The 26189-nt window shown below is 43.0% G+C and overlaps 5 protein-coding genes across 13 annotated transcripts in view; 1 reads left to right on the plus strand and 4 right to left on the minus strand.

Moving 5' to 3' along the window:
* dmc1 (DNA meiotic recombinase 1) overlaps positions 1-3239 on the minus strand; it is a 4980-nt gene extending 1741 nt beyond the window's left edge. Inside the window, exons 1-7 of one of the 3 annotated variants that reach the window (XM_057016476.1) lie at positions 2835-3239; positions 912-956; positions 611-757; positions 445-527; positions 244-296; positions 115-156; positions 1-24 (exon numbers count right to left, since the gene is read on the minus strand). The exon at positions 1-24 is cut by the window's left edge and continues 49 nt beyond it. In XM_057016476.1, the coding sequence (XP_056872456.1) occupies positions 1-24; positions 115-156; positions 244-296; positions 445-527; positions 611-757; positions 912-956; positions 2835-2846 (406 nt within the window). In that variant the 5' untranslated portion in view covers positions 2847-3239. Of the gene's footprint in view, positions 25-114; positions 157-243; positions 297-444; positions 528-610; positions 758-911; positions 957-1327; positions 1762-2834 lie in introns of those variants that run through there. The other 2 variants (XM_057016311.1, XM_057016393.1) reach the window with 2 other exon arrangements.
* A 156-nt stretch (positions 3240-3395) lies between these two features.
* Positions 3396-5677, minus strand: tomm22 (translocase of outer mitochondrial membrane 22 homolog (yeast)). Its single transcript, XM_057016594.1, has 4 exons — positions 5520-5677; positions 4435-4553; positions 4231-4348; positions 3396-4149 (listed from the first exon to the last, which is right to left on the minus strand). Exons 1-4 carry the CDS (start codon positions 5607-5609, stop codon positions 4075-4077), a joined length of 402 nt encoding a protein of 133 aa, XP_056872574.1. The 5' UTR covers positions 5610-5677; the 3' UTR covers positions 3396-4074.
* Positions 5678-6544: 867 nt separating this feature from the next.
* maff (v-maf avian musculoaponeurotic fibrosarcoma oncogene homolog F) lies at positions 6545-11255 on the plus strand. The gene is made up of 3 exons (XM_057016722.1): positions 6545-6682; positions 8759-8834; positions 8924-11255. Exons 2-3 carry the CDS (start codon positions 8802-8804, stop codon positions 9365-9367), a joined length of 477 nt encoding a protein of 158 aa, XP_056872702.1. The 5' UTR covers positions 6545-6682; positions 8759-8801; the 3' UTR covers positions 9368-11255.
* A 160-nt stretch (positions 11256-11415) lies between these two features.
* On the minus strand, positions 11416-18373 carry tmem184ba (transmembrane protein 184ba). Of its 2 annotated transcripts, XM_057015917.1 has the most exons (10): positions 17811-18373; positions 17683-17723; positions 16320-16553; positions 15895-16060; positions 14722-14812; positions 14465-14632; positions 14119-14288; positions 13838-14032; positions 13603-13629; positions 11416-13143 (listed from the first exon to the last, which is right to left on the minus strand). In XM_057015917.1, the coding sequence occupies exons 3-10, from the start codon at positions 16551-16553 to the stop codon at positions 12914-12916; spliced, it is 1281 nt and encodes a 426-aa protein (XP_056871897.1). In that variant the 5' UTR covers positions 17683-17723; positions 17811-18373; the 3' UTR covers positions 11416-12913. The 2 variants fall into 2 exon arrangements, with proteins under 2 accessions (XP_056871897.1, XP_056871949.1); XM_057015969.1 differs by lacking the exon at positions 13603-13629.
* Positions 18374-18521: 148 nt separating this feature from the next.
* csnk1e (casein kinase 1, epsilon) lies at positions 18522-25868 on the minus strand. Of its 6 annotated transcripts, none has more exons than XM_057015630.1 (11): positions 25475-25868; positions 22858-22986; positions 22653-22763; positions 22368-22516; positions 21596-21824; positions 21356-21526; positions 21112-21260; positions 20812-21010; positions 20450-20595; positions 19806-19871; positions 18522-19511 (listed from the first exon to the last, which is right to left on the minus strand). In XM_057015630.1, exons 2-10 carry the CDS (start codon positions 22961-22963, stop codon positions 19839-19841), a joined length of 1293 nt encoding a protein of 430 aa, XP_056871610.1. In that variant the 5' UTR covers positions 22964-22986; positions 25475-25868; the 3' UTR covers positions 18522-19511; positions 19806-19838. The 6 variants fall into 6 exon arrangements, with proteins under 6 accessions (XP_056871610.1, XP_056871535.1, XP_056871696.1 ...); XM_057015555.1 differs by having other exon boundaries at positions 22858-22989; XM_057015716.1 differs by having other exon boundaries at positions 22858-22955; positions 25475-25866.
* Between the last annotated feature and the right edge of the window lie 321 nt (positions 25869-26189).

Below are 26189 nucleotides of genomic sequence, written 5' to 3' on the forward strand. Positions count from 1 at the left end.
CATCACCAGGCAACTGAGACGTGACTGCACATAAACAGCAAAGAAATATAAGTTTGCACATGTTGTTCTGTAAATAAACAGGCCACAACCACATTTACAAAGTTTCATCTTCACCACATAGCGTGTGAGACAGCTGGGTCTTTCCTGTGCGGAACTCTGTAAGATAAAGTAATGTTGAGACTTTTAATACAATCTTCAGGTAGAGTCACAGCAATATTTTATTAAGAATAAAATGGATCTTACCCCCAAACGCCTCTGTGATAGCCATACTCTCAATACCACCGCCCAAAAGTTTACTGTAAAGAAGATAAAGAGATTGCATGAGGCACTTTTCCTTCACAATTAGTACAATTAACCCCCATGACAAGATTTTGTTTCTGAGTATGTCTATTTATATCAGTTTTTCAAGTTACTAATTTAATGTGAAAGGTAAAGTAAAACTACTCGAAGTCCTGGCTCCCAGTGGTGATGTGGAACACATGCTTTCTCTTTGCACTGTACTCAAAGGCGGTCTGGAAGCCAACATTCTGTTGGGAAGGTAATGATGCAATTAAAACAATTCTCAAAAAGTTCAGGAATGTTGGCCAAACAACTATACTCATTCTGTTACCAGCAACTTTCCAGCCGCCTCTTTGATTTTTTCCACTTTTGCCTCAGACAGGCCCTTGATGTTGCACAAAGCCTTGCGTGTGGTCATCTGGATCCCCTTGACTGTGCAGATACCCACCGATTTCATCTTTTTGATGTCTGCCATATTCTGAAAGAGGGCAGTCACACAGGTGTTCACGTAAAACAGTTTTTATCTGCTATAATGCTCCCTATTGGTAATTCAACCACGTGTGTGAAATTGTGAGATTATAAGATTATTTCTTTAACAACAAAGAGTAGTTTCACATGTTCTCTGTACTCACAATCCCATGTTTCTGCAGGAGGTCAATGTCTTGGAAAAATGATTCCTAATTCATTTAGGAAATAGAAATATACATATAATAGTTGCATCCAATAACAGAGATTCCAAATTATGTAGGTGGTGTAGTTTTGTAGAGTGATTGTTGCATTTTATTTTCATTAAATATATTAAGTGTAATATAAGCATATATATAGCTGCTAAAACCAGGTTTAGCATAGTTGAAGTTAAAAAAACAAACCCACAGATCTATGAAAATCATTTCTGTGGAGTATTTCACATGTGTCAATTTTTTTTTATAATCTTTTATTGTCAATGATATTTGCATCGTTTACTTATAGACTGCTTTTGGCTCATTTATACTTTTACTCTTTGTTTATGTAGAGGTAAACAATTTCAACTTTTTAGTAGTTAACCCACCTCGTCATCCTGGAATCTAGCATCATCTTCCACAACCTGGTCCTCTGCCGCTTTCATTCTAATCTCTTAATTTTTAATGGAAATTAAATGTAAGTAATGTTTGGCTAACTGCTGTCAATTACCTAACCAACGCTACTATACTGATTTAAATCGACTCTCATGAAATTACAATATCCAAAAGGTACAATTCCGACCCGAAAGGCACACTTTTAGAAATATATTTAATAAACAAGTATTAGTACTATAGAACTTTAGTTAGGGGATAAGGGGCTCGTGCGCAATGCAACTGGCGGGAATCTCGTGAGATTGTTGTTGACGCATTCGTGTATAATCGGGAAATGTTTGCTTTTGTAATGTAAACAATCAATATGATTAGAATCGACCACCTGGCTTGGTAATAAGTTACTTCTGAGGAAAAACCCATCACTACAACTGCGGTAATATGATTTTCTTATGAGACAATAAGACGCGTACTTCAATTCCTGCGCCGCAATGCCTGTCTGTCCAGAAATAATGAGAATCACCAATAATTTGTTGTGCTATTGAAGGTTGCAGAGAAGGTGACTAAACTGGAAATGATCAACGTCCTGGTGATGCATCTGAAATTTAATTTCTAACATGCGTGAGGAAAATAGGATGCCAGGGTTCTCTCATTAACTTGTTATATTCATCACAGTCACATACGTCGGAAACAATAGTTTCTCTTAATTTTTAATCTTAAAGATATTTATATTGTCTGCCTTGTGAAGAGGGCAATCTTGTTTATAACATACCGTGTGAGTGTTAGGTGGTATTATTTTATTTTTCAAGCTCAAAACAACACAGTGTACACTAGTAAGATTATTCAAACTGCAACATTTATCACACACCAAACCACGTCTCTAGTACAATGTACTCAACATAAACAGAAGTTCCCATATAGACACAGTCAATAACCTAGTCAATGATAGGAGCACTACTTACACCATTAAAAAGATAATCAATATTTTTAGTAAATAAGATGATCAGTAATAATTTGAAAATATATTATTTAGTAAAGTAAATGATGGCTGTTGTGACAATACAAGTTCCTTGATCATTTGAAATTTATTTTGAATAAATAAATAATAAATACATTTGGATTAATATTTTACCTTTTAAGGTCATGGTGCAGTTAGAAGTTTTATTTTTAGCATGGACCCTGGAAACGGGGGAAAGGGCTTGTTTCTGCTATTTTGTTGTTTCACTTTTGATATGGGGTCAAACATCCGCTGCAACAGAATTTACAACAGAACCGACCAAACAGCACAGTAAGACCATCATTTAATTTTTACAAAGGTAATAACTTGCACTCTTTTTTCACATTATGAGATTTGTTTGTTTGTATTTGTAGATGCCAAACTCTTTGCTGATGGTGACGCACATGAGTAACGTAAAATCAGAAATGCTATGTTATCGTGCAGTATTGTGTGAGCAACAAAGTCAGATCACTGTCATTACAAATACATTTACAAATATTTGCACTTACCTCCAAGTGCATAGTTACAATCTCCAGGTCTGACTTTTGTACTTTCTTCTTGGCGATCAATTCTTCACTGTTTAATAGGGATTTCAATATATGCCATTACTTTACTCTGACCAAACACGCATCATCGCGCACAATTGCAACTTCTATTTCAACCTATTTGTCTCATGCGTTTTTGGAGATTGCCCAACTGGTACGTTACCGCCACCTTCTGGACTTATGGGAGAACCGTCCTCAAAAAACCTATTTCATGTACATTTACAATAGTGCCCGCTTGGATGTAGGTAGGCTGTGCATCTTTCACACATACACGACCTACTTGAGCTTGTATATTGCGACACCTACGTCCAACATTTAATTTACCCATATGTTTTTGTAGCAGAGCTGTGGTCTGAGTGAAGGAAGTTACATTTTTGGCCAAATTAAAGAATTAAAATGCAACTACAGATGGCCGAGTCTGCTCTTAATGTAAAAGGTACAATTTAGTTTAACAAGTAACTATAGTGAAATTATGCCTCAACCTCTGCGGCTTTATTATATTGTACTAAATAAAATATGCAGCACTTTGAAAGTTAACACTTGTTTTTAATTATTGCAGTCACAATGACCAAAAATGGAGCTGGGGCATTGAAAATTGTTATAATTTTTATATATCAGGACAGCAATGACCACATTTGTCCAAACCGTCTTTCAGCAATTAAGTACTTGTGTTCCATTGTAAAATGTATTTTGTTAAAGAGAAATTAATAATAAAAGCCAACAAGTGTGAATAGATAAACTGTGATGTACAGAATATCTGAGATACATTTTGTGTGTTCCATAACACATTGGACCTCTGTTGGACAGTTTATGAAACCAATTTACAAATGAAAAATCTGCATACTTATTGCAGTGTACCTTAAACTTTAAACACCAAGACATACCTTTTTCCTCACATGCCCTAAAGAAAACATGAACATTGATATATATACTTAAAAAAAGATGAAGCAGTGCTCCAGGAAAAAAGTCTCATGGTGTTGGAGTAAGGAGAGACAGCGAGGTGGTCTTAAAAAGCACATACTCCTCCTCCTACTTTCTTTCTTCATCCTCCAATAGGTGGAGCTAGTCCGATATCGCCATCGTCAATCTTTTACTCGGACAGCGGATCTTTGCTCTCCTCTGTGGTCTCTCTGTCTCTCCTTGTGACCTGCAGCTTCATATCTCTAGCCGCAGCTCTCAAATTCATGTTGGTCCTTCCTGTCTCTCACATCTTGCCAGGTGCAGGAGGCATCATGCCTTGCATCCCACCAGACATTCCAGTGTTCGGCCCCAACAGGATCTATATCAGATTGAGGAGTAGAAAAGTGTGTTACATTTTAGTCTGTCACATACAGATGGGTCTCCACCATCATTCACCCACCTGTCTTTGCTGTTGTAGCTGCTGCTGCTCGAGCTGTAGCCTCTCGGTCTCAAACACAACTGGCAACACCAGGATCATAAAGGAGGTAGTGCCTACCCAGAGCGCCGTGCGGGAGAAACTGAAACAAGTTCACATTGTGATTAAACTCTGCTGTTTATGCCATTTTTGCTTTCATTTAATATCTGCAGCACTTTAGAAATGTACCCGTAAAGCTTCTTAATCAGTGAGACTGAGTACTGCGCAGAGACTTCAGCACCCGTACGGACCGTTTCAGGAAACATCTCTGTCAGGCCCCACAACCTTTCCGCCAGTGTCTCATCCAGCTAAAAGGAACATATACAAAGCAGACATGAACACAGTGTCCAAAAAAGATGCCAGTTACACTGTTAGAACTCCCATCTGAAATTGGAAGCTCATTTCAGAAATGAGAGGAACCCCAAGCAACCAGCGTATGCAGTAAATTAGTGCATTGAATGCATTACATCTTCTTCAACATTATTTGGACTTAATCATGTAATGACCAGTGTGTTGGAAACTTGACTTAAGACAGGCACTAGGTAATAGCTGCAAAGCTGATCAACAAAGCCTTTCCTGGGGGATTTTCACTAAAGCAGAGAACAACAAAGATCAGCGAGGTCTTAGTTAATCAAAGTTGACTATGAGTAAAGGGTCAGTGACTAAGTCAAGCTAATTGTACACAGGTTCTAATCAACATTCTAAGACTAGATCACTAGAACCATTAACGTAGAGATAAATGGACAGAATGAGAAAATGCAGAAACGGAGCAAAAACCTTCAGTGTGACATCTGAAGATGGCCTCAATAAAATGTCACAACTCATTTATAATCAAATGGTCACTGACTTAATTTTAACCCATTCTACCTAGTAAGTCTATCCTGCGTTCGTGAAACTATTTGAATGCTTAATTAACCCAGAATAACTCTAATGGTGATACAACTCCTTCTTGTGATCGGGTCAAATTCATCGCACTGACCTCGGATGTGACGTCGCAGACATGTACCATTGATTCAGTACGGTACTATTCTTTTAAAAATCTACAGTTAAATCATTATTATCGTCGAATAACTGGAGATCAAATAATTTAGGTTTAATCATACTAGCACGTTGTGAAGGACGGTTGTAGGTATATCCCATTAAGACGCGACTCATTATCAGGGTAACTTAGCTAATCAGTTAGCCGGCATGTGTATAGCTCGGTAGCTAAAAAAATTAAAACAACTAAATATTTCATGCACATTTCGAACCAGGCAGACAGATTGGGCACCTACATCTTCATCTTCGTCGTCGTCAATCTCGTCCTCTGGGGGTCGGGTAGACACCGGCCCCGCAGATGGTGAAAGCTCATCGATTGCAGCCATGTCTGCCTGTGCGAGAGGGTCAAAGACGGATGACAGAGACGAGGCAGGGGTCACAATGTACGTTTCAAAGGTATCGACCGCGCCCCCTGCAGGAGCGGCTGTCTCATTGCACCGTGTCATAAATTAGCGCATGTATGTATTATCAAAGCAAATCACTACTCCAATGAAAGTCATTAGCTATACAACATGTTGTCCTGTCATCCTCAGTTAATGAAGTCTCAACGTAGAACAAGATAAAGTCGGAATTTTGATCTAAATATCAAAACAAATTTTCCATGTTTCTATTTTTTACCTTCCCCAAGGAGGTTATGTGACAATCGGCGTCTGTCTGTCTGCCTGGCTGTCTGTAATACAACTCAAAAAGGAATTAGCAGATTTTGATGAACTTTTCTGGAAGTGCAGATTGTTATTGGTCATGTTCTGGATTCTAGAAGGACTTTGTTCATAAAGCAACCTACCATGTTATGTAACCTTGTATTATTGATGCCTATATATTGTATACACTATACTATGCGTATAAGTCACGATATTTTTAAGCTAAACAGCCTCTGTTAAAGGAAGACAACTCATATATCTTAAGTGCCTGCTTGTTTTGTTGGAAACAATGTGTATATATAACATTTTTTAAAAAACATTTGGATATCCTCTTGTGAAAGTTTGGATGTAGACAACATGAAAAATGCAAAGTCATCAGATAATACTATGAATAGTAAAGGATATGAGCATGTAAACTGTTTACAGTCTGTTCTCCAGTGTTACTGGCGAGGGGGGCTGGTGTAGTGGTCCAAAGTATCTCCCAGCGTTTGTATTTTAAAGCCTGTCGAATATAAGTGGTTGTTTGGAATAGCGAATAAGATTCTGGTCATGGAAAAGTTACGGGATCTTGGGATTCCTTGTTGACATCTATTCGGAGTACACTGCGGGGGCGGGGTTTGCTCCGCCTTCATTCTTTCGGCCTGACGTCATTGTCGCCTGTGTTTTTTATGAATGAAAGAATCCAACCTTTAGCAGCAGAGTAATTCCGGGAAAAGGTGGACTGACATTTCGTCGTCAGGGTCGCTTCGTCTAAGCAGGTAAATGCTAACATTTACTTTTATTGACCGCTTTGCTGAAAACAGAGAAATCAAATGTGTAGTATGTCGATGGATGACTTGCCAGCCAACAAGCGCGAGGCAGCCGCTTGCTTTAATCTCTTTATTCCGTCAGAAACCATTTATGCTAGCTGCTAACCCTTAACATCACTGCGGTATTAGCATCTTAAACATGAGCGGGGTAACGGAGCGCTGTTTCTTCACATTTATACACACATAGTCGTTTATTTTGACACCGCACTTGGTCATATAGACTATATGGTGTATTATATCCTTAACGGGAGCTTTAAAGTCGGACTAAAATGGATGTCGAGGGCGCTCGTGATGGCTGTTTACTATAGCAGCGGCGCCTTTACCCCACGCTGGCCAGCTCATTTCCCGGTGTAAAAAGGGCGTATTTTGGAGATTGCTGTATTTACTGGTGTTTTATAAGACTCACCATTACAACAGTAGACTGTATCTGTCATTACAAAGCCTCCTAAATACTAGGTATATAGATAAATAGTGCATTTTCTGTGTTCGTTAACTTGTTGCGTCCCAGTGTGACAAGTTAGCGTTAGAGAAATGCTGGCGTGTGGTATTTTATACCAAATACCAAAGTGGGCATCTTGGGCCATTTCGTGCGTTTGTTTTGGCCAAATCCAGAAATACGTGGTCATAAACTGTATTTTCTTGGTTTGGGCTGACTGGCAGGCGAAGCGCAGCTCGGCAGACGGTTTATTGCTGAATCACCCTGACTTTACGAAACGGCGGCGGCAGCTTCAGACCACCGCTTTGCTCAATTTATCCCGCGTTTCGGGAAATGTAGTTTATTGCCAGCAGAACAGAGGTGGGCTTAATCCGCCACCGAACTCGTGTTTTTGAAGGACACGATCCTTTCAAACGAGTGTAGTAGAGGAATTAAAGTGAAATGTGACCACAGGGAGCTGCTTATGTGGTGGGGGGTCCACTATCAACCAAGGAAAGTCCCTCTTACCTGTCCAAAGGTCTCCCAATGACGTCATCACAATATTTACGTGTTGTTGTGATACCGAGGGGAATAATGTCGAGGGAGAGGCAAAAAGTCAGCAAAAAACACCATTTATATCGATGTCGAACCGCAAAGAGACATGATTTTACCATTGAAATAGTTAACTTACAAGCTTACAAATGCTGAATAGAAAACCACATAATTTCGTTTTGTTCTGTTTATTCAGCTGCTGGAATATTTATGTTTATTTTATGTTTTTTTTACATGACTGCTATGGGAGGAATCGCTAGAGCTCCGCCTAACCTCCTTTATCAGAGATCACCAAAACTACCCCAAAAAAGACAATATGGAAGTGTTCCCTTTTTTATATACCATATATACATTTTTTTTTCTCAAGTTTGTTCCTATAAACCCACAAACAGCTTACTTTATGCTGAGGCTGAACTGAAGTGTCACAGCAACACTTGTGAGCTGACCTCAAGGGAAATATGTGAGGGACACTCAGTCTGGTCAAGTTAGCATGTGAGAATTTCCAAATTCAGCAGTGTAGGCAGACACAATAAACACTTGCTGTTGTTAACTGTCATTTTGTGGCCAAAGGCTGGCAAGATTTGCCAGGGCTGTTGATTTTATTTTTTTTAGAAGAGAATCATGTTGAAACAGATGACGTCAGGAGAGACGGAGCATTCTAAATGCTTAGAAAATCGTTGTTGTTTTAATTGAAATATAAACACAATGAAAAGTTGGAACTGTTGGTTTTGTGTAAAGAGGAAGTGATGAAGGAATTAGTTAAGACACCTGTTTTGAGCAACCAAAGGGCAGAATGTTCAGTAACTTCCTAATATTTAAACAAACAGAAAAATACCTCTCTTTCAAATCCCCTCCTTCTTCTGCTTTAGTGTTAAATGTGAGGGTCTTTTTTGAAGAAGCATGAAAAAATGTGTGCTCTCATTTTCTGTATTGTGCGTGACTGGGTGTCTTGTGAGCGGACGGCTGATGTTAAACTGGAGTCTGAGCAGTCGGCGTGATGCCTCCAGTCACATGTGATAACGCAATTCTTTCTGTATCCTGTTACCGTTTCTCCACAGCATCTGATTCTGTGTCGGGGGAAACGCGGTAGACCGTCTGATCATGACGACAGAAAGAAGCAGCAAAGCCCTCAAGGTAACAAGGGGGACAATTTTTTTTTCTTCCACGTATTACAGACGACAGGAAACGTTTAATTTTCCCTCCCTCTGCTTCCCCCTCTCTAGATCAAGCAGGAATGTGGGGAGAACATGCCTGTTCTGTCAGACAGTGAGCTCATGTCCCTGTCAGTACGGGAGCTGAACCTCCTCCTGCGTGGCCTGTCTCGAGACGAAATACAGAAGCTGAAGCAGCGCCGGCGCACGCTGAAGAATCGGGGCTACGCCGCCAGTTGCCGGGTCAAACGGGTGTCCCAGCGCGAAGCCCTGGAGAAGCAGAAAATGGAGCTCCAGAGAGAGGTGGAGAGGCTCGGGGCGGAGAATGCCGGCATGAGAAAAGAGCTGGAGGGCCTCGGCGCGCGCCTCGCCGCGCTCCAGAGGTTTGCGAGAGGTTTAGAAGCAGGAGGGGACCACCTGCTGGCCACGGCGCCGCGCCTTAACACCGCCTCCGTCATCACCATTGTGAAGAGTCCACCACAGCCTCAGTCACAGAGAGAACACGAGCCATCCTAGAAAGAGCTGGAGGAGGGGTTGGGGTGGGTTTGGGGTGGAGGGACGCACAACATGCAATGCAAACACACACGTCTACACCCATAAGCGTACATCCTCGATTCAGTAAGCACACATGCAGGAAGACTATCCATAAGGCATTACTGAACATTTGTTTGCATTACGCGTCATCCATATTTGCAGGTTCTGTCAGATTACACAGTAAATGTAGAGCAAATGATGCAGTGTCGACGGAGTGATTCACATCACCAAACAGATTACATATACTATTAAGTTTCTTGGTCCAGGAATGGCTTAAAGTCCTGAAGGATGTGTGGAGGCATCCTCCACTCCATGCAGTTTGCTTGGCTGAATCCTGATAATCTTTGCACAAGCTGCTGAGCGGGTTTGAACGAGCTGTTAAAACACTGATGCACACTGTTGTTACATGTACTTATACCCAAACCCCGGTACTCGTCCCCCCACCAATAAACACGGGGTGTAAAACGTTACTTTAAAGCAAGCTTGACTAGTAACTTGACTGTACGTTTGCCTCAGAACTTCCTGGTCCTCTTTTCACTTCAGTTTATGACCTTATGGCAGAAATATTTGTCGCTTCCTGCACCAGTGGCTCCATTCATTGTATGAAGTTCAGCAAGGCCACCAAGTTTGTGCTGTGATCAGTTTGGAGGTTCTTGTCAGTATAAAGTAAAGAGAGGACAAACATTGTTTGGGTGGTCTGTCCATTTGCATCAGTGCAGTGCCTTCCGCTTATATTGGAGTTTCAGGAGGTTTTAGAGGTAGAGATGTTAAAATTATACAATTTCTGACCTCACTTTATTTGTTTAGGTTTTCAATAGGAATACACTAGTTAGGACCCACCACCCCCAGGCTTTGCTAACCCCAGCGTGCAGTTACACTCTGCTCTGACTTTCCTTTTTTTAAAACCCAGAAACAGATGATGACAATGTTGATAAGATTGTGTAAAACAGTGTTGCATCAGGTTGGAATCTCTTAGTCACTTCAAGTCATCTGAAAAAACATTCCCCTTCTGTGTTATATGTGATGTTTGTGTGTGTGTTGTTTAGAGACAAAACTGTTGAGTGACATTTATCAGAGATATATTCTATATTTTATTTGTATTTAAAGGTAGATATTATGGAAAGACAAGCTAACAAGTGCTGTGATATTCCTTATGTTTTCAGAATGATTTACTTATGACTAGTCTGGGGATATTCTCATGTCTAATTGTGGCGTGTGGCAATGATGATTACAAAACTGTTAATTATTGTCTTTAGAAATATGCTCAAAGCCAATGGCCATATCACCGTGTGATAATTTTTCTGTGTTTGTACTGGCTTGTCATAGTGGATTCTTGGAGAGATATTTTTCTACAATTGTTTTTGTTATTTGCAGAAAAATTAAATTCATTTCTGAATTGGCTGCATGGACGGATTCACGGGGGCAATGAGGAAAAAGCGAGAAATGTCAGAAATGTGGAAGTAGAAGGCAGGTGGAGATGAGAAGGAGACAAGGAGGCTGCAAAGTTCTGATGGAGATGAGGAAGTCAGGGAAAATAGTGGGAAAAGGAGGTGGAAGAGAGACGGCGCATTTCTTCCCATGAAAAGCCACTCAGTAGTGCTAGCAACATAATTTAAAAGCATTGTAAAACATTAGAGTGACAAATAACTCCTAAAGATGTAAGGCATATATTTAGCTATATGAATATCTGTATGGCAAAGCATTTATTCTCGATATTTTAACATCTGTCAAACTGTGCTGGATGTTTTGTAATGGTTGCAAAACAATTTTTTTGTATTTATTACTTGTATTTTTTCTATTGTGAAAATTTAAGTATGTCATCTATTTTATATATTATAATAAATGTTGTACATATTGTACATAAAAGGTTTGTTGTTGTGGGAGGCATGTGACGCCAGGATGTGTTGCGCAATTTAACCCCCAGATCAAGTAACGTCTGCTGATGTTTGCACGGTTCACTTTCAGAGCCGTTTTATTTTTAAATTGTTCGAATGGACAGTGGCCTAATTTTAAAAAACACCAACAAGGAGTTTCACTTCCACCTTAGACTAATATTTTATTTAATGACGTCCATTTTACGTGAAATGGCGGCAACAATAGCAGCGTTAAACAAATAGCAAAGTCATTGAAATAAAAAAAGTCAATGTGTGAATTACAAATACAAAACTAGAACTTCTGTGCTCCTCCCTTGTACATCAAATGACTCAATAGTCACTAAAGCTGCTTATATTCACATCAGTCTCCCGAATAAGGAAGAAGAGCCTCTTCAAGTACTGTGCGGTTCATTTTAAATAGTTACCACACACGTTGATCCGCACTTATATACACAGCGTACCATGAATGTAAAATGCTTCCATAAACGGGGCTTCTTTTGTGCCATATCAGGATAGAGCTCAGTTGTGGTCAAAGCAATGCGGTAACAAACCCAGTACGTGCACAACTAGCGGAATTTCTAAATCAAATTTACCCAGAAAGCACTATGCCTGCAGTCTGATGCCTGTTTCTGATAATACATGTTTGCGGACGAGCGCCTGTGAGGTCGTCCCTCCACGTGGACCCCTGCTGTTCACACGCAGCTACAGCAGAGCAGAGTGAAAGTAAGTGGCTGTAAAAATGTTGGCAGACTCAGCCTGATTCTTTCACATGACTCAGTGGGAGTGTAAAATTCCCAGCGCTGGCGGTGACGCTAAACCCGCGCAATCGATAGAAAAATGTGCTTTCTGGAAGAACAGGCAAAGCAGATAATTTGAGGAAGCTTTGACATGTTTCAGCTGACACAGGAAGCCAGGCCATACTGAAAACAGACTTCTAATTTTAGCCCGACCCTCCCAATGACGCTCCTCTTTCTGTCCCACCTCAATCCAGTTAACCTACATCATGTTCTGCGGCCGCCCTCCGCCCCGGCGAGGCTTTAAGCCTATCCGAGGTAATCCAGACTAGCCCTGCATCACTCGTGCTGCCCACTGAGTTGTTTATAATCTGCTAAACCTGCAAAAATCACTAACACCACTGACCCATATAACAGATCAGCGAGTCTTTATGTGGGTTCCATTAAGCATCCATCATGGTGAGCGACATTCCAGAATAAATTAATAGTTTCTATGACTTTGCACCTCAAGTCATGAGCGATAATGAAACCAACTTCTTCCTCTGCATATAAATGTTTATAGATTTCATTTATGGAAATAAATACTTAAATATTTGATTCTTAAGGCTTAAGACTGTCGTATCACTCGTTCCAGTAGGAGAGCGTTAAAAAAACATGAATTGGGTTTTTATATCACCAGAGAAACAAAACTGAAGTGTGACAAAAAGTCAAAGATGAGTCACTGAGTAAATGTGACTCATAAACTTTCCAAAAAGAATCACGGGCTTGTTATTTTGCTTTACTTCCTGGCATTTTTAAGATACCAAATCATCCTAAACCGCCTCGCTGAATGTGATGCCCGGGAGAGGCGCCCAAAGTCCTCACACTCACAGACAGCCACAAAAACACACCCAAGGTGCAGTTTTTGAACTCGGTCTGCTTTAGAACTCATCGTCAGAGCTCAGCAGGAGCGTCTTCTCCGTGTCGCTGCGGCTGCTGACCACACTGTGCATGCGGCACACGGGCGGTGGCGCCCCCTGCTCCAACGTGGACTGCTGGGTGTACTGCTGGTAGGCCGGGGAGAAGTTGTGGATGGCATCCTGGACCATGTCACCTGGGTTCATGGTCTCCTTCAGGCTGCTGGAGATACTCTTCATTGGGGCACAGCGACCTACAGGGTGTAAAAGAGAATAAATCTAGATCAAATGGTGAAAACAAGAGGGGGAGTGATTCAAAGGGAGGCGGACGATGGAGGGTTGAAGTGGCAGGAGAAGAAAAGAGCAGGAGGAGGAGAACAGAGGATAAACAGCGCGGCAGAAGAAAGGGGGGCAAATATGGAGGATCAGAGAATGGACAGTGTTCAACAGCAAGACTAATGGTGGGAATCAGTAAAAGAAAAGATAGATGGTTCGTTTAGGAAAGAATTGGGAATTCAGTAGATTAAAAAAAGAGTTGAGTAGAAAAAGGAAGGGAAAAAGACTGGAGGGATTGAAGAGCGTGTACTGTTTTTGTTACTGTTATAGTTCACGGGGGCCCACGGTGCCCACAAACCATACATGCTGAAACAAACAGGTAGTAAATTAAGATAAAAATGAAACCAGAAATAAAATGGGGACAGAGTTGAACCTACCGGACTGTCCACAGGTTGGATCAGGTGCTTTAATGGCAGCAGAGATGAAAAGAGACAAAGGTGGATGTACGGAAACAAGACAGAAACAACGGAGGTGGATAAGAGATGGGGAAAATTAAATCAATTAAAGGAATGAACAAGAAGAGGAAGAAACTTTAGAAGACATCAGAGCTGTACACACACTCACACACACAAACACAAGCGAAACTGTTTCCTTCTTCCTTCAGATTGTCACCTTGTGAGTCCAGACTCTTGTCCATGTAGACCTTGTACGTGAACGCGTGGCGCAGAGCCAGCGCTGCGAAAAACATCTCCACGCAAATGATAAAGTTCTGGTAACCGGCGGCAACCGTCCCCTCGCCCACAGACACCTCCACAGAGTTGATCTGTGGAATGGCCCCGCACTTCTCCAGGATGGCCAGCAACATGCCTGGATAGGCAGGAAAGCATCAGCACGTCAAAGAGGAAATGATCCTACTGAATGTGGAGAAGATGCCGGTGCTTCTGTTTGCCTACCCTGCCAGAAGGAGAGGAAAATGACCGACTTGACCATCAGGAACTTGAGCATGGGGCTGTAGGGGCTGAGCAGTTCTCGGGTGGAGAAGTAAAAGAGGAAGAGTGCGTACAGAGACAGGCTAACAGAGATGTTGTAGATGATGGTCACGTACAGGTAACCGCTGGCAACACTGGAGAGGAGGAGACAGAAGAAAGGCAGAGATTAATTCTGACAACCACTGCTGTGAATAAAGTGGAATTAAAAACTGAAAAAATAATCCCCAGCTTCCTGTTATAAATACACTGATGGTGATAACATAACTATATTATGTAAAGCTGGCGTTTTAGGGAACTTTGAAGAACTTACTTGAAGTCGCCATCCTTGTATTTGCCGTAGGCCTGCAGAATGACAGTGATGACAGCCATGAGAGGTTTAACCACACAGAACTGCAGAGTAGCCTGCTTACAGAAGCGCAGGAGCCCTATGGAGTAGGCCTTTCCTTTCAGACAACAGGTACCGTACATACAGCTGGACCTGAGGGACAAAGACAGGAGGAATACACAACTACCTTTAGCTTGTTTCTTTCTGGATCTGCCAGCTGTTAGCGCAATGTTGAGACTTACTCGATGGGCTTCCCTCTGATCTCTGCCATGATGGCACTCTCACCACCCAGGTATTCATAGCACAGACTGAGGAAGCTGTAAATAACAAAGGCTGAGAAAAATAAAGGAAAAGAATAGTTTTCAGAAGGTTTCACTTCCCAAATATCCAGGCAAACCTCAACCTACAAGTATTAATCATCCTAAATCATCAGTATAAAACTGTAAAGCATGTTTGCCATTCTGCTCTTTGAAATCTTCCCTGAGGACCCGTGTTGGCTGCACTGGTTGCCGTGGCAACACAACAGGCCTACATACGCTGCAAGGAGAGGAACAACTCTCAGCAAGTTTGGTTGAGAGACGCTCATTCTTCGATGCAGCCTGGCATACTTGTGAGTGGGGTTGCCATGCAACAGGTTGAGCCAACCAAACCAAGATCTGAGCTGGGCAAACAGAAGGAGGAGGAGGAGAGGGACTGAAAAATATGCCACAGACAAGAGACTGTGGTGGAAGTGTGGGAGAAAAAAATGAGGTGTCGGGAATGAAGAAGTCCTAATCTGAGGAGAACAAAATAACGGTGGAGGAGAGCCATCTGGCTGGAGAAGTGATATGACAGCAATGTTCTGGCTGAAAGCAGAACCATAAATAGAGCCTCTGAGATCCCTATATGACTGTATGTGACATCACTGATTACAAATCACAGGAAGTGACATTTGTGGGGATTATTTCTATCTCTTCCAAAGCGGAGGTGGTCAGCTACCACTAACTACTCTCTATAACCCAGAGCAATGATTCACGTTTATATCAATAAACATATTTTTTGTTTTCGTCATCTTTATGAAATCTAAAAACACCCACATTGTACAATACAGATGGCTGAGCACATACCAAAAATCAGCCAGTTGGAAACACTCCGCTGATGTCACCCACATTGAGGTGGGAAAAAAGTTACCAACATAATCAGCTCCAAATGATACGTGCCTTGTTTTAATACAACTTTGGGTGAAATGGCAAAACTGACACATCCTACAGTGGATTAGTTTTGGCTAATTGTTTGTTGCAACCCTAATAATTTGTGCTTTAGGAACGAGCTGGTGTTGTGCACTTGGCAAAGCAGTGCATCTACCACCTATATTAATGTCTGGTGAATCAGTGGATACACTGATGTCCACAGAAAAAGCATTAGTAAAGCCTTACCCTCATAACAGTCCCTAATAGTGTCGAAGTACACGTAGTACTGGTCATTGGTGAAGAAGAGAAGGCTGAGCCACGAGTCAAAGGCGTAGATTGGAACAATGAAGAGGATCCGGACAATGTGGCGCTGCTCTCTCGGCGAGCTGTAGAAACGTAGATGCATGTAGATCTGGAACAGACACAGAGACGCTCTAAATAATCACATCTACAAGTCTTGCAGCCACTAAGCTGGTCCACCTTTTCTAAAACATTATATATGTACGGACTGATGATCTTGTTAAGATGATAAAGTATTAAGTGTTCAATATAAGCAGGTCATGTCCAACCACGATGGTTGTGTTTTGAGCTCCAGTACTGGGCAGGTGCGTGTTTGCAGGATCCCATCAGGTGTGTCTCAAGCACAACCTGGTGTTTTAAGCAACGCTGACCTGGTGGCAGGTGAGGACGAGAGCCGTCCACACGAAAAAGCCTGACACAGCTTGAGCAGCAGGGGTCATGAGGAAGATGGGCTGGTCTTGGTTCAGCAGTGGGGCTTCAGGGATCCATGAGATGTTGGGGCCCGTCGGGGCCACCGTTGGCGGGAGGCTTGGCGCCGGCGCCGCAGGAGCATCATCCCCAAGCCACTCTGAGAGGGGAACATCACGCCTCCACAGCCTCGACATCTGTGAGAACACAGAAACCACTGGAAGTCAAACAAAAACTATCCTGTGACACACTTCTTTACAGCCAGACATTGATTTGCACGATCAATCATCAACCTGGTGTCATCAAAGATGAGAAGACGGATAAACACATTCGAAAGGTCAACATTCCAGAATAAGTCAAGTACATCATGTATCTGTGAAAGAAATTTCCCACAATGCCATGACCTGCTCCCACGCTTTAGCGTGACTAAAGTTTACAGGGTTACGGTTAATGTAAAAGGTGACTTTTTCTTCCCATGACTAATGTGCACGCACAAATCCTCACATCCATGTTGGATGTGGGGACATAATGAGACATAATAAGACATCACGTCCCTGCAACCTGAACAAATCAAGATGGCGCCTACGACATGTGCCATATCAACACCGAGCTCCCAAAAATGACTGGACATGCGGTGGACATCCAGAGGACATAATCAGTCTCTAGGGTGATACAGACATGTTCCCAGGGTGTGTTTGTTCTTGTGCAATGACAAACAGTTCTCACATTAGGCCAGGCTTGATAAAAGACAAAGGCTGATGTAATAAGAAAGAGAAAACAAGTAACAACCAGGTGGAAATAAGCAGTTAAGAGAGGTGCCCTTCAGTTGTTTGTGTGTGTGTGGGTGTGTGTGTCTGTGTGTGTGTGTGTGTGTGTGTGCGTGAGGACAAGGCAGGAGGTCATTTGTATAGAGTTTGTCTGAGATCAGCAGATCGACATTAACAAGGTGAAGTGAATGCATCAGCACACGTTCACACAATGTCAGTGCGAAGAACATCTGTCAGTTTCATTTAAAAGTCAAAAATCTTTAGCTCTCACCATCTCTCTCTCTCTCACACACACACACACACACACACACACACACACACACAGGAGAATAATGAGAGGCAGGAATCACAAAAAGTCGCAGATGGGGTGGGATTGGTGGCGGGGTCAGGCAGGGGGCGATTATCAGTTATAATGAGCAGATCTCACGGTGACAAACCGCAGCAAGCACCGATATAGTGGAGGTTATTCTTCAGAAAGTCGCGGAAATAATTTACCACCGTTGTTTTGTGGAAGATTATTAGATGCATAAATAAATGAATTTGCCCAAATTGAACTCACCTTTGATGACTTGATGATGATCTGATCCCGAAAAACTGCAACTGAAAAGGGGACACATTTGTTAGCTGTGAAAATAACTAATGTAGACTTTTAAAGGCTGAAAATTACCAGATAAAGACTGGTCTTACTTTGAAAGCTCCCTCGACGAACTCACGTCCAGAAATAAACCAGAAACGGCCTTAATTCCAGCTCAGAGTTGCACCGTTGTGTCCCGGACATCCATGTTGTCCTAAATGGATGTCAAAGTCTGCTTCTCCCTCCACAACTGAGTTAGTCTCTTACGTACAAAAGTGTGCAAAGTGTTCGAAAGTCTCTATTTCACGAGGTCCTGCAGTAAATTCAGTATTTTTACCCTCTGTTGTCTCTCCCCTCGCCAGACTTCTGACCAATCTCAGTGGGATTATCTGCGATCATCACAGCTCCGCCCACTCCGAGAGTCCGTCAGTCTGTTCAGCCAATTGGACGGAGCGAACCATTAAAGGGGAGGGGTTTGTGTGCGAACCCTGCGCATGCGCAAAACTATTTTGGGCTTCAGCCCTCCACAGTGACACAGCAACTCCCACAATTTTCCGCAACCACTTTTGGAGCTATGGCCATAAATTCCGGACTTAAAGCTTCCTCCCTTGTTATTTGATTTATTTATTTAAAGTATAACACCGTCTCTGTCAATTAAAAAAAATGTCGGGTTTTATTTTCAGATATTCTATTGAGCTACTTTGGGCCACATGGCCTGATATCAGCGCATCGATTGATTGTTTCCAAATGCAAGTCCCAAATGACTGTAATGTTTAAATCTGAAACAAAATAACTTCCAGTCAAGCAGGCTAGAAAGACATCCGTGCAAGCTGTGTATATTTTATTGACTCAGAAAATATACACAATCATAGTAATAAAGTTGAAGCAAGGTAGAGAAATGTACAGGACATCAGATTCATCAAATCCATCCTGACAGGCTTGGGGAAGAATAGTTTTGCAAAGATTCATGAACCTTCTCTGATTTTCACACTGGAAACTGACACATGCACTTGTCCGGATTAGGTAACTGCTAAAAAATAAGGAAAATCTGGATCACTTCTCCCCAGAACTGTTAGGAAGTAGCCTACACTTCTCTCCAAATCCATCTTTAAATCATCTGTCAGTTATCTACACATTTTACATTGAGCATTACATTAAATTAAAAGAATAGATGCACACCAGGCCTGGTCACCTCCAAGATCTTAGCTTTCTCAAGTCTTGTCATACCTGGAGTTGCAAGCTGGATTATATATATATATATATTCTCGTTTATTTCAGACCCATGACCCGTTCTTGCTGTGAATTAATCTAGTTACTCTTCCATCTGACCTGCTCTCATAGCTAAAGCAAAGCTAAAGCGAACAGCAAAACAAACTTTTAAGACAACAGCACAGAACTAACAGAAAGCCACCTGCATGTCTCACATACATTCAGCTGAGCTGTTAATTTCTCCTGCTTTCAGAGTGATTTATAATCAAAAACACCACAAGCAGCTCATTTACTTCTCCAGCATTAGCTGGTTTTCTTATGTAAGCACAACTGTAAACCACAGAATAAAACAGAATACTATATATATAGTATATTTTTGCAAGTTGAGCCTGTTGATTGGTGGGCTGGTTGATGTTTCCTGACCCGATATTTACCAGCTCCAGCCAAGATTGTTTGTCCTGTGTTTGAGTGTTTCTTTCAGCTTCTCCTCATCATTGACGTTCACTCAGCATACTCACAGACACACGGACGGCCTCCACTGTCCACTCAGTCATGTTTTCATTCACCCTTTTATAACATAGGGGGTATTGATACCCTGCCAGATGCTGGAAATACAAGAAATAATGATCATTAATGAGAATGTTTAAAATATATCTATGTATATGTAAACCCTTCAAATAGTATATATAGAACTGAAATATTAGAAAAGCAGTACTCATCTTTTATCACAATTACTGACATAAAAGTAAATCAAATTTGTGCATTGTATTGTATAATTATTTATATTGTTATAGATGGTATAGAATTATTTGTTGCAATAATAAAAATGACAGCAGAAATACTTTTGAATCAATTAGAGCAAAAATATGGACGTGCGTGAGTGAAAGAAACATCAGTACCTGCCAGTGACTTGCAGGCCAGCCAGGTGCAAATCACTTTGCCAGATGTTCAAACGGCACACTGACCTGAGATAGAAAGACGGACATGTTTGAAGGTTTTTGCAGCCCTAAAGATGATGTAAAGCTGACCAAACAGAAAAGTGCTGAGGTCTTTACACATATGCACGCTGAGCAGCGTATAGTGCTGTCAAAGAGTAAGGGAGTTGTGATCATAAGACAGTGTTTAAAGGTAGAATAGCTGCTACTGTTGCTACGGATGCAAATATAATCCCAGTAAATTAAGAAGCAGCAGTGAGAGGCCAATTAGGGTTTGTAAATAGGCTCTGTGACACGAGGAGCCGCTGGATTAGTCTAGACTTAAATACTCTAACAAAAACCCTCCAACCCAACATCTTGGTGGTAATTATGAGTAGATAGTGCTTAAATATTTTCTTTTCCAGTCGGGGAATTTGAATCAATTATTAAGTAGAATCAACCCGAGAGCCAAACTGAGCGATTCGGGAGTGACGATGAGAATCTTCTTTTTTTTTTTCTAGAGCTGCCGAATGAAAGACAGTGACTGTGATCCGTATCTACTGTTTAAACTATCTGACATTTTTTCCAAAGAAAACCACTAAGCATAAGAGAGGTGTCACATTTCCTACCTGTGATGCAGTGATGCGTGATTGGTCAAGGCGTGGCGTGAGGTCGGACGAGGAGACGTTGGCCGGGGCCCCGCGGTGGAGCCTCATGGCCACCTTCCTCTCTCTCTCGGCCCGCTCGGCCCTGCCCGCCTGAGGCGAGCGGTTACCTGTGCATGCACGCACACACACACACACACACACAGATGAAAACCACCGCCCTGTCAGTGTTTCACATCTCCAGCAGCAGGTGACAGAACAGATCCTCAATTCACTACTTGTTGACTTTAAAAGATGCATTTTTTATTGCTCACACTGTAACTTTAACTTTACCACAAGTTAAAGCTGCTGAAGGGCAATTCTCTACCCGACTGCAACTGCAGCACCTGACTGTTGGGCTCCACGCGTGGCCGGGTTTGATGGAGCTGCGTCCGCCTCGTTTTTGGCTCTGTTGGCTCCTGAAGGGTTCGGAGCAGGGGGTAAAGCTCGCCCTCCTGCTCCTCTTTGGCCACCTCCCGCTCGCTCCTCTCCCCCTTTCCCCTCCCTCCTCTCCCTCTCTCCGTCCTCTGTGGTCCTGCTTGCCCCCTGCAACACAGACGAACACAGCAGACTCCACCTGCGTGCCGGGACATCGTTTCCAAAAGCGAAGGGTCGTGACATATAGAAATTTGGGGCAAATAACTCACAAACTTCAGCATATTCCAGTCAAAAACGTAGTCATAGGAGAAGCCTTGTCTGTGGAACAGAGTCCTGAAGAGCTGCCGGAGATATGAATAGTCTGGCTTGTCATCAAATCTCAGCGAGCGGCACAAATTCAGGTAAGTGGAGAACTCGGCTGGGGAGGAGCAGAAATTTGGATTTAATGTGGGAAGAGGCACAAGGCGCAACTTTAAACAGCAGTTTTTGCTTCCAAAATCGCTCCTCACTCACATGGGTATCCCTTGCAGAGCACCTCGATGGGGGTGGACATTTTCTTCTCACTGATGCGTTCATACTTCTGCCTCTTGGTGGCAGCCTTGAGTCCCTGCCAGGGCAGCGAGCCCAGGTTAAAGTACATGAGCACGTAGCCCAGGGACTCCACATCATCCCGTCTGGACTGCTCTGTGGTAGAGAAAACAGAGTTGAACGACAGTAGGCCCGACAGTAGGCCCGACCTCGACCTCTGCTCACCGATGCCCAGGTGAGTGTTGATGGACGCGTAGCGCGCGGTGCCCGTGAGGTTTTTATTCTCCCGGTAGGGGATGTGTTGGTGCGTTCGAGCGTCACGGTACTTCTTGGCCAGGCCGAAGTCAATGATGTACACCAGGTTGCCCTTTTTGCCGAGGCCCATCAAGAAGTTGTCAGGCTTCACGTCTCGGTGAATGAAGTTCTTGGAGTGGATGTATTCAATTCTGCTGATCTGGAGAAGATCAATTTAGGGAAGATTAATAACCGAAAAACAAGGTACCGGCATGAAAAACGTTATTTTTCATCCTCAATATGCATCAACACAAAAGAGATTTTTAGCCGGTGCTAATATAAAAGGGTCCACGTGGCTGAGCGACTAAGAAATGGGTCAAAAAGATGAAACAAGTAAAATTAAAACAAAAAAGAGGGATTAGAGAGGCTTATTAGAAGTGGCGCAGACTTGACCCCTGTGGAGAAGATGAGGTCAGTGTGTTCTGAACTGGAGCTAATGTTTCCACTGGAGTGGGCTGCTATGGGGGCTCAATCGGCTTCAGAGGTTTGGATTAGATCTATTCTCTGACTTTCAATCATCCACTTAATTCCAGTTTACAAAAAGCAACATCCATTTATTGAAATCTGCGTCTGAGGTTGACACCGGTTCATCTTGGTCACGTCAAAGAAGAGTTCAGACACATTTGGTGAAATACTAATGAAACTGTTTTACGCTTTTGACCCTTAGCTGTGTTATTCAGACCCGAGGACTTGACCCACTCACCATCTGGTCGGCCAGCAGCAGGACCGTTTTGAGACTGAACTTGCGTGAGCAGAAGTTGAACAAGTCCTCCAAACTGGGGCCCAGCAGCTCCATCACCATGACGTTATAGTCCCCCTCAGCCCCGCACCACTTAATGGACGGGATTCCGACTGAAAAGGAGGCCAGAAGACAGTGGAGATGCGATTTAAAAACCAAAATCTCCTCATCTATAATGATGGATGTGATGTTTTATTTATAGACTGATGGTTTTCCTCCTCTGATATGTCTTTCCCCTCTCCTTCTTACCTCCACCCTGCATCATTTTGTAGAATTTGCTCTCGATGTGCAGCTGTGGATGTTTGGTTTTCACACATTCCAGCTTGATGGCTACTTCCTCTCCTGTAGCAATGTTGGAACCTGTTTGGAAAAATCAAACAGATGTGGTTGGATTATGAGGTCAATAAGTCCTTGTCTGTGAAATTTCCTGAACTCCACAGCTTTAAATACTCACCAAGGTAAATGTCTCCAAACGATCCGCTGCCGATCTTCCTGCCGAGCCGGTACTTGTTACCCACCCTTAGCTCCATGGTTCCCCAGATTTTCAACTCACTGCACATACAAGTACGGCTGTTATCAGCCACTGCTGGTGCGTAGCCATCAAGAAGAGAAGAGGGGTGCAACAGCTTCAGACTTAAGGGATCGAAGGGTCAATCAGTCAGCGTTTATTTATGTCATCGAACAACATCCAAAGTGGTGATCAAAGCTTTGAATCCATTGTTAAATTGAATTGCACCATTGACCCAGTGCTCGAGAACCTTCATAAAATCATTCAAACACAACATCATCCCCAACACTAGCTGCATCATCAACACCCTCAACCTCGGCAGCAGCAACTTCGGTAAAATTAAATGAAAATTTCCCTCATTTCAACTAGACTGGAAGAGAATTTGACTGTTCACCTTATTCTGACTTGACTTCAACGCTGACTAATTGCCTCTCTACCTTCAGGTAGCGCTGGGCTGAGGCTGCTCGCATCTAATAAGCTGCTGTAATCATGTGACGCAGAAGACGTAGCTGCAAGCCCTGGCTGTTAATTAATGCCTAAATCTTTTAACTTCAAACCAAAATGCACATTTTTATAGGCACAGATATACAATATTTTTAAAAGAATCAACTCAAAAACAACATCGATTCACAGATTCAGAAAAGAAACACGTCGCGATTCAAAAAGATGCAAGAACAAGCAATTGAAATCTGAAAATGGTTATATTTCTATGGCTGAACCAAGGTCAGAGCCATTATCCACAAATGGAAAAAACTGGGGAGCATAGATGAGCCTTCCTAGGTCAGACTTTCAATATTACTCCACGAGCACAAGGACGACTCAGGAGGTCATAAAAGAACCCAGAACAACATCTAAACAACAGCAGGCCTCACTTGCCTCAGTTAAGGTCAGAGTTCATGGCTCGATAAGAAAGAGACTGAGCAAAAATAAAAACCACTGTGGGCCAAAAAGAACACGGAAGCTTGTCTAACGCTTGACAAGAAGCATCTTGATGATCCTCAAGGCCTTTGAAAGAGTATTCTGTTTACGAGACCGTGTATCCTGTTACAACAGGTGTAAAATAACAGCGTTTGTTGGAAATAGCATCATGTCAACAGTCAGACATGGTGGTGGTGTGATGCTCTGGGGCCGTTTGCTGCTTCAAGCTTTGAAAACATTGATAGAAACATGATCTCTGCTGTCTAAAGCTGGAAATCCAACCAACAGTTTGTGACCTCCAGCTGGAGCACACTTGGTGATGCAGCCACACAATGAACCAAAAAACACCACCTCTGGATGGCTTAAAACAGAAGAAGGAACAATATTAGTGGGCGGTGAGAAGTGCAGGGTTTGGGTTCAAATCCCAGCCCAGTCAAAACTTAGGAGGTGTTCTGGTTGTAGGGAGAGGTCCCAGGACCTGCTCCAGCACCTTCAGGACACTGCTGAGGTGCCCTTGAGCAAGGTACCGAACCCTCAAATGATCAGAAGGGATAAAGTGGTCCAGAAAAAACAAAACAGAAAGCAGAATTAAGAATTGGTGGCAGATAATGATGCAAAACCTTCTAAAAGTAAAAAAAAAAAAAAAGTTGTGGAAAGAAGATTGTGCCAATTTTTGCCCCCATTAAAAAAAAAAAAAATACTCATTTAAAAACTCACTTCTATTACTTTTGCCACTTTTGTGTGATATTAATATTTGTGCAATGATCTGAAACATGTTAGTTTAACAAACAAAAATGAAGAAATCGGTAAGTTGGCAGATGCTTTTCCACAGCAGTGTAATTATTGACCTGGAAGTATTTAGACCTCACACTGATGACAACAGCAATCATTTGTTAATTTTGCAGGATACATGAAATCATTTTTAAAAGAATACTAAATGAAATTCAGGATGCACCTCTGCTCTCAAAAACGAAATAGGTCATTGAAATATGAATAGAATGTGTGTGTGTGTGTGTGTGTGTTGTATTTAATAATTTCATCTGAAAAACCTAGAGTGTAGTTATGACATGAATTATTCAGCGCTGCAGAAGAGATTTGCATCTCTCACAAAAACAAAAAACAACAAAACTTGAAGGTAGTTGAGGCTCCACATGAACTCCAGATCTTCGCCCGGAGTCTGCAGAAACCCCCAGTGACTCATGATCTCCCCTCTCAAGCCACATCTCGTCTAAACGGCGGTGAAATGTGGCCCAGAGGTGAGACGCCGGGATGACAGTGCACTAAATGCCGACCAAGTTCACCTCACATGCACGGAGAAGGAAAGCTGCACATGAACCAACCTCCCAGCAGCTGCACCCTGTGATGCTGCGCTGCTGCTGTTACAAAACGAGGGCTGTTGAGGAGCACAAAGCTGCAGAGGTGTTCCATTTTAAGGCGACCAGGAGGAGGCGATGGCAACCGAATGAATGGAAACATGCACACGTCCAGGGAAAAAATCCCCACAACCGCGCCCTCCACATCCAGGTAGGGGCTCGAGCCCACCTCCCACCTCGGCGTGACTCTCCCCGGACTGAATTAGCCTCGCACACGGCGTCACTATCACAGATGAAGGGAGCCCACGCACCCCCCCGGCCCCCAGCCTCACCGGCTCCGAGGTCTCCCGCCGTCTCTCTCTCACTCAGGACCCTGGACAGCGACGCACTGACCGCGGCTCGGACCGCTCATAACATCGGCTCCGAACGTCCCGCACCCGGAAAAGAGGCTCGACTTCCGGGAGGCTGAGCCGAACCCCACGGCTCTGGACGCTGTCGCGATTTTTTTGTTTGTTTTGTTTGTTGGTTCGTCTCTAGGGTCTGGGGAGAGGGGGGGTAGGGGGGACGACAAAACGCCAAAAGGAGACAGTGAGGTCCTTGTTTGGTGTGGATGCTCCGGCGCCCCCTCCCTCCGTCACACACCCCCCCGACCCTCAGTTTATACCATTGACAAGCACAATGATGTCATCCGCAGATTTTCTTAAAGACGCCACCGCGTCACCAGCGTGAATGAAAGACACCCAAACGGACGGAAGCCCGTTTCCGCCAAACGCGACGGAGGGAGAAAAAGCAACTGTAAGGAGGATGAGGGCTGGCATCCGCGCTCAGGATGGGCCGGATGTGCACGTGAGGCCTTCACGCACATCCGTTTTGCAGCTACCCTTTGTGTATGTAAGAGATGTAACCAACAACTCTTCACATGAACACTTTGTGCACATGAACACAGCTTGCTGCTGTTATAGGGGTATAAGAATATAAGGGTTGGACGTCGGGGGCCTCTGTGTGTCGTCGTCCCCCCCCCCCCCCCCCCCCCCAGGATGGGTTGTG

Source organism: Takifugu flavidus, chromosome 1, assembly GCF_003711565.1.
Source record: "Takifugu flavidus isolate HTHZ2018 chromosome 1, ASM371156v2, whole genome shotgun sequence".
Taxonomy (NCBI): domain Eukaryota; kingdom Metazoa; phylum Chordata; class Actinopteri; order Tetraodontiformes; family Tetraodontidae; genus Takifugu; species Takifugu flavidus.